Source organism: Zalophus californianus, chromosome 1 (assembly GCF_009762305.2).
Source record: "Zalophus californianus isolate mZalCal1 chromosome 1, mZalCal1.pri.v2, whole genome shotgun sequence".
Classification (NCBI taxonomy): domain Eukaryota; kingdom Metazoa; phylum Chordata; class Mammalia; order Carnivora; family Otariidae; genus Zalophus; species Zalophus californianus.
In genome coordinates, this window is record NC_045595.1 from 51,505,003 (window position 1) to 51,512,710 (window position 7,708).

Genomic DNA, 7,708 nt, shown 5'->3' on the forward strand with positions numbered 1-7,708 from the left:
CCAGCTATAAAATGAAATTTTCAGTTCATTTCTGAAAAATAAATTGGTCAATAAATTCATTTTGTTCTGCTTCTACTTTACACAAAGCTTCCTATTCAATCTGATACCTTTCAAGTTGCATTTTCTTTTCTGCTATCAGCGCTTGCAGTTGCTTCTGTTAGGCTTCTTTCTGTTTTGCTATAGATTTGAGCAAGTTCTGAGCACCAATGGCCTTCATCTTCTCATTTTTTGCTTCTTTTGCAAGTTGGTCAACAAGCTCACGTAAACCAGCAACTATTTTCTGAAACTGGCCAATTTTGTCCACAGAGTCCTTGCACTCGTCCTTGAGTTCTATGGTCTGCTGGGTAACCTCAGGGTCCAATGCGTGCAGCTTGTCCAGCTCATCAAAGTGCAGCCCCATTTCACTGAGGATGTCCATGGCCATAGCTGCTAACCCCATGTGGTGGCAGGCTGCCGCAGGGGCTGAATCCGGTGGCAGCTTCTCTTCCGGGTCAGCCACATTTTACCTCGCCTGCCGGCCTCAGCTGCTGCCACCGAAATATATGCCTTTAATAAGAATCCTGGGTGGTAAAAAAAAAAAAAAAAAAAAAAAAAATCCTGGGTGATTCTATCACAGATGGTCTTAAACCAGGCTTAACAAACACTGCAACTTACTGCGCAGGAGCCTTGGGAGCTGATGTCGGAGCAGGTGATTTTTGCTGGAGTAATAAGATGCATTCTAAAGGGTCAGCAGAATTTCCAGAGGGCAAGAAAAGATGTTCTAGAGAGTGTACGGGGAGGAGACAGATACAGGCTTACTTTACTTCACTGTGCTTAACTTTATTGAGCTCCACAGATACTGCATTTTTCATAAATTGAAGGCTTGGCAACCCTACATTGAGCAAGTCTATCAGTGCCATTTTTCCAGCAGCATTTGCTCACTTCATGTCTTGGTGTCACATTTTGGTAATTCTTGCAAATTTCAAATTTTTTCATTATTATTTTTTTTATTATGGTGATCTGTGATCAGTGATCTTTGATGTTACTATTGTAATTGTTTGGTGGCACCATGAACCATGCCTATATAAGACAGAGAACTTCATTGACAAACGTGTGTGTTGTGATTGCCCACCAAATGGGCATTTCTCTCCCCATCTCCCTCCTTCTCCTCAGGCCTCCATATTTCCTAAGACTAAACAATATTGAAATTGGGCCAGCTAATAATCCTACAATGGCTTCTAAGTGTTCAAGTGAAAGGAGAATCACAAGTCTCCCACTTTAAATCAAAAGCTAAAAATGATTCAGCTTAGTGAGGAAGGTGCGTTGAAAGTTGAGACAGACTGAAAACTAGGCCAAATTGTGGGTACAAAGGAAAAGTTCTTGGAGGAAAGTACAAGTGCTACTTCAGTGAATACAGGAATGATAAGAAAGTAAAACAGTCTTACTGCTGACATAGGGAAAGTTCTAGTAGTCTGGATAAAAAATCAGACCAGCCAGAACATTCCCTTAAGCCAAAGCCTAATCGAGAGCAAGGCCCTAACTCTCTTCAATTCTGTGAAGGTTGAGAGAGGTGAGCAAGTTACAGAAGAGAAATCTGAAGCTAGCAGAGGTGGTTCATGAGGGTTAAAGAATCTCTATAACATCAAAGTGCAAGATAAAGCAGCAAGTAGAAGCTGCAGCAAGTTATCCAGAAGATCTAGCTGAGATCATTAATAAAGGTGGCTACACTAAACAACAGATTTTCAGTGTAGATGAAACAGCCTTCTACTAGAAGAAGATACCATCTAGGACTTTCAGAGCTAGAGAGAAGTCAGCACCTGGCTTCAAAGCTTCAAAGGACAAGCTGACTCTCTTGTTAGGGACTAATGCAGCTGGTGACTTGAAGTTGAAGCCAGTGCTCATTTGCCATTCTGGAAGTCCCAGGGCCCTTAAAAGTTATACTAAATCTACTCTGACTGTGCTCTATACATGGAACAGTAAATCCTGGATGATAGCATGACTGTTTATAATGTGGTTTACTGAATACTTTAAGCCCACTGTTGAGACCCACTGCTTAGAAAAAAAGATTCCTGTCAAAATGTTACCACTCACTGACAATGCACCTGGTCACCCAAGAGCTCTGCTAGAGATGTATAATGAGATTAATGTTGTTTTCATGCCTGCTAACACAACATTCATTCTGCAGCCCTTGGATCAGGCAGTCATTTCGACTTTCAAGTCTTATTATTTAAGAAATGCAATCTTCGTGGCGTCTGGGTGGCTCAGTAGGGTAAGCATCTGCCTTCGGTTCAGATCGTGATCTCCAGGTCCTGGGATCGAGTTCTGCATCAGGCTCCCTGCTCAGCCGGCAGTCGGCTTGTCCCTCTCCCTCTGCCCCTCCCCCCGCTTGTTCTCTCTCTCACTCTTAAATAAATAAACTCTTTTAAAAAAAGAAAAGAAAGACAATTGTCTTTTTTTTAAGATTTTATTTATTTATTTGACAGAGATAGAGAGATAGCACAGATAGGCAGAGCAGCAGGCAGAGGGAGAGGAAGAAGCAGGCTCCCCCTGAGCAGGAAGCCCAACATGTCCCAGGACCCTGGGATCATGACCTGGGCCGAAGGCAGCCACTTAACCGACTGAGCCACCCAGGTGCCCCATAATTTTCTTTTCTTTCATAGCCTTGACATTTTTATTTTTTAAATAAGCTCCACACCCAGCATGGTGCCCAGCAGGGGCTTGAACTCACCACCCTGAGATCAAGATCTGAGCAGATAACAAGAGACTGGGCTACCCAGGCACCCCCATAGCCTTGACATTTTTTAAAATAGTCTAGTTATCTTATAGAATGTCCTTCAATTTATCTATCATTGCTTCATGATTAGATTCAGGTTAAATTAAGTATTTTTGGCAGAAATATCACAGAAGTGATGCTGTGTCTTCAGTGTAACAGGAGACAGATGTCAGTTTATCTCATTACTGATCAAGTTAACTTTGATTACTTTGTTAAGGGCGTGCACCCCAGGTTTCTCCACTGTAAAGTTACCATTTTCTCTTTGCAATGATTAAGTAATCCATGCGGAGATATTTTGAGACTGTGTCAATCATGTGTCCTATTGAGAGTTACAGAACCCTTTTCATTATCACTTCCCCATCTGTGAAGTGGGGACAGCGGTGTCTTGAACTCATATTAGAGTTTAAGAAGGTGAAAGTGCGGGGTGCCTGGGTGGCTCAGTCGTTAAACGTCCGCCTTGGGTTCAGGTCATGATCCCAGGGTCCTAGGATCGAGCCCCCCTCCAACTCCCGGCTCTGCCGGAAGCCTGCTTCTCCCTCTCCCACTCCCCCTGCTTGTGTTCCCGCTCTCGCTGTGTCTCTCTCCGTCAAATAAATAAAATATTAAAAAAAAAAAGGCGAAAGTGCTCAACAGTCTAAGATGCCATCCCTAGGGATTAATTTCCTAGGGATTAATTTCTCGGGCACTCGAAACAGACAGACGTAGGCCGGGGCCGCGAGAGCGTGCTCGTGCGCGTGCGCGAGGGCATGACCACAGAGTCCGTCCTCCGGAGACAGAGAGGCCGGAAGTTGTCCTCACCAAATCGCTCGCGCTTGTTAGGGTGGCAAGCTGAGGCTGCGTTAACTGGGTGTGCAGGCAGCTCGCACGGTACTCCCGGTCGTGGGTCGGCGTGAGGGGCTCTGGGGTTCTGGGCGGGGGTAATGGCATCTCGGGCAGGCCCGCGAGCGGCCGGTACCGACGGCAGCGACTTTCAGCACCGGGAGCGCGTCGCCATGCACTACCAGATGAGGTATGAAGTGAGGCGAGGAGCACAGAGGCCTAGAGCCCGGAAGGCCTGGAAAGCGACACGGGCCTGGCCTCGGGGTCTTACCCACCCCAGCCGGCCCTCGCGCACCTCCTTCCGTGACGGCCCAGGCCCTGTCCCCAATTTCGGGAAGCCCCTTCGCTCCCATAAGCACCACCCGGTGATCCGCCCTGTGCCTTGGGAGGGTCCAGTCCCTGCCTCCTAGGCTCTGGAGTCTTGAGCGATGCTGGCCTTGCTGTGACCTCGGAAACCCAATTTTTAATTGAAACCCACTTTCCTCGTCTGTGAAGGGAAGAGCAATCCATTATTTAGGTTTTGGTGAAGAATTAGCTAATTCGTGTAAAGGGTCTGCCCAATACATGGTAGCTGTTGTATTTCGGGCCATTTGGGGGAATGTGGAGCATAAAGTCCAGCCTTTTCTCACCTAAAATGAATTTTAGGAACACTCCCATGTAAGGGGTATTTCTACTTCGTTCAACAAATAGTTATTGAGTTTCTACCCATCAGGCATTGTGCTAGACACTGAGGATATAATAGTAAGCAAAAACAGATCTGGTCTTTGTATGCATGTTATACCTTCAATAAAAAAAGTTTCTTTAAAAAAGACAACTGGTCCCTACCTTCATGGATCATGAAGTCTACAGGTGACTGGCTTTTTTCCCCCTACCTTTCCACATTTTCTATAATGAATATTATTAAAATAAAAATACTGAAAAAAAGATTTTCTTTCCTTAAATCCATCAAACTCTCCCAGAATGTTTTTCACATCTTTCCAGAGTTTTGAAGAATGACAAGCTCTTTGGATCTTCATTTCATTCTTATCCTTAGACCCCTGCCTAAGAGGATATCACAACCCAAGCGAGTGTTTTGAGGACTGTCCAGAGCAGAAACTGCCCTCAGGGGTGTGAAGAGAATACATTTAGGACGTGAGAGAATTAGAATAATGAGAGAAATATGTGTGCTTGCCTTGGCTATAAAGTCTACTCTAGCTGGGGAAATATGGGCAGCCTGAGTTGATTTCCTTGCTGCCAGTATCTCCTTCCTATAGGCTATATTCTTATGGTGCAATCAAAGTCATCTCTCTAAACACAGCTCTGAGTTACTCTTTGCAACTTCACATTCTGCTCTTCCCTTCCCACTACAAAGTATTCCTGCCACACCACCTGCTTTCCTGGAATACAATGCTTATGTCTTTTTGCCTGCATGCTCTTACCTCTGATAATTACCACCCACCCTTCAGAGCCTATCAAATATCCCTGTCCTCTAGATAGCCTTCTCAGACATCCCATCCTAAGCTGAACTGATTACTCCTTCCTGTGATATTCATATATCTGGCAACCTATATTTACTAGAGCTCTTCCAGTTCATTTTCTAATTATTTTTTCTTTTTATTTTTTTAAGTAGACTCCATGCTTAGTGTGGAGCCCAACGTGGGGCTTAAACTCACAACCCTGAGATCAAGACCTGAGCTGAGATCAAGAGTCAGACGCTTAACTGACTGAGCCACCCAGACACCCCTTAGTTTTTCGTTTGTTCCTTGTCCCCAAGCATCCAGGCAGGGACTATATCTTACTCATGTTTGTAACCCAGTGTCAGTATAGTTGTCTGGCATATAGTTGGTTGTCAGAAAATTTTGAATGAAAGGTACTTCTTCTGCTCTGCCCCACAGTGTGACCCTCAAGTATGAAATCAAGAAGCTGATCTACGTGCATCTGGTCATATGGCTGCTGCTGGTTGCCAAGATGAGCGTGGGACACCTGAGGCTATTGTCACATGATCAGGTGGCCATGCCCTATCAGTGGGAATACCCATATTTGCTGAGCATTGTGCCTTCTCTCTTGGGCCTCCTCTCCTTCCCTCGAAACAACATTAGCTACCTGGTGCTCTCCATGATCAGCATGGGGCTCTTTTCCATAGCTCCCCTCATTTATGGCAGCATGGAGATGTTCCCTGCTGCACAGCAGCTCTACCGCCATGGAAAGGCTTACCGCTTCCTCTTTGGTTTTTCTGCCGTCTCTGTCATGTACCTGGTGTTGGTGCTGGCGGTTCAAGTGCATGCCTGGCAGTTATACTACAGCAAGAAGCTCTTAGACTCTTGGTTCACCAGCACACAGGAGAAGAAGCGTAAATGAAGCCTGCCTTATGGACTATTCTGTGGGGTGAAGCCTGGGCCTCCTGTTGAGCCAAGTGAGAAGGTAGAGGAGCTGTTCTGAAATTGTTGGTGATTTTGGCAGCTAGTGCAAACTAGGCCCACATTCTGGAAAGCTATTGCCATCAGCTGAGGTGGCAAAACGATATTTAATTTATTCCTGGTTGGCTGGAACTGGGTGATCAACAACTATAAAGCAAACTTCAACTGGTTGAAGTTGAGGCCCTCCAGGGTTTTTCGTTAAGACGGAGTCTCATCCTTGCCTCTTCTTGGTCATTCTCTCCGCTTCCATCCATTACCCCTTAGCCGTCAAGACTGAAAGAGATAGGGAATAAATCAAATTCTACTTCAATCTGTAGGTGGTGAGGCAGGAAACATTTGGGAGGCTCCCCCTGCAGGCTGTGGTCTCTACTGCAAAGCATTTTAATTAAAAAGAACTTCAATAAAATCACAACTACCTTGTCAACCCTGTGCCTGGTGTTGGAATTTGATAAATTGTGAAAGGTATGTTGCTTGAGTGGCCGTAGACACAAGGAAGTAGGTAGAAGTTTCCCAAGAAACCTGGAAGTAGCAGTAGAGAAGTGAACTGGGTGTAGAGAACCTAAGTCATAGTAGCAGCCCTGCGGCTGATTGACAGAAACTACCACGGGCCATACATTTAATCTCTCCACCTGTAAAATGGTCCATTCTCATTTATCCTGCTTGGGTTATGGGCTCTTCTTTTGGTAGGATATTCATGTTTATCATTCAGTGTTAACAAATTGTCATTTATGTGTCCAATAATATGGTATCCAAAAGAATTTTAAAGTATCCCTGCATGTAATCTGGGTGAAAGATGATATACATGTGAAACAACTAATAAACACAGTATCTAATGGCATGGAGCAGATAAGTTAAAAATGGAAGTGGGAAAGAGATCTGTGAACTAAAGCCCCTTTTCACATCTAAAAGTCTGACACAGTAAATGTTTACTGCAGGAAAGATGTGTGTCCCTTTGTTCTTGTCCGTTTGACTTTTTTGTCCCTGGATGATGTCCAGATCTCTAATTACAGACCTCTGTCCTCTCCAGAGTTCTAGTCATTTTTTGTTTTTTGTTTGTTTTTAGTCCTTTTATTCTATAAACATTAGGTATATACTGTCACTCTTCGATACTGGCAGTACTTATACTGCAAAACCTCTTCCTCTACATGTCCTGACTATCATCTCAAACTCCATGTGCCCCAAACTTAACTCCTTGTCTTCTACCTCACCCATACCTCTTCCTGCATCCCTGTGTGCAGGTGAGTATACCAAAAGCACAGTTCTAGATCATCATCATATCTCTACTATGTGCCATTGTTTTTTGAACAATCAAAATACCTTAATCTCTCAGACATTTCCAAGGTGTGATTTCAGTGCACACCAGTCTTACATTATCTCCCCACACTCTCACAGTCTCTCAGTCAATAGAACCTCCTGAATCCCCGTATCACTTTCATGTTTTCCCAGTTTGTTTTAAAATTCCCCTTTTAGACCTTTATATGCCTTTATTACTTAGCCTTCAAGATTCAGTTTATATGGTGATTCAGGAGCCTTCTGGTTGCTTCCCTTTCTTTCAATCCGCGTGCCTTTTTTTTTTAAAGATTTTATTTATTTGACAGAGACAGAGATAGCGAGAGCAGGAACACAAGCAGCGGGAGTGGGAGAGGGAGAGCAGGCTTCCCGCCAACGAGGGAGCCCGATGTGGGACTCGATCCCAGGACCCTGGGATCATGACCTGAGCCGAAGGCAGACGCTTAACGAC

The 7,708-nt window shown here is 44.6% G+C and overlaps 1 protein-coding gene and 1 pseudogene across 1 annotated transcript; one reads left to right on the plus strand and one right to left on the minus strand.

Annotated features, from left to right (window-relative positions):
* Positions 1-25: 25 nt before the first annotated feature.
* Positions 26-424, minus strand: LOC113917234 (annotated as a pseudogene).
* A 3,102-nt stretch (positions 425-3,526) lies between these two features.
* Positions 3,527-6,391, plus strand: JAGN1 (jagunal homolog 1). Its single transcript, XM_027582827.1, has 2 exons — positions 3,527-3,761; positions 5,446-6,391. Exons 1-2 carry the CDS (start codon positions 3,673-3,675, stop codon positions 5,906-5,908), a joined length of 552 nt encoding a protein of 183 aa, XP_027438628.1. The 5' UTR covers positions 3,527-3,672; the 3' UTR covers positions 5,909-6,391.
* The last annotated feature ends 1,317 nt before the right edge of the window (positions 6,392-7,708 follow it).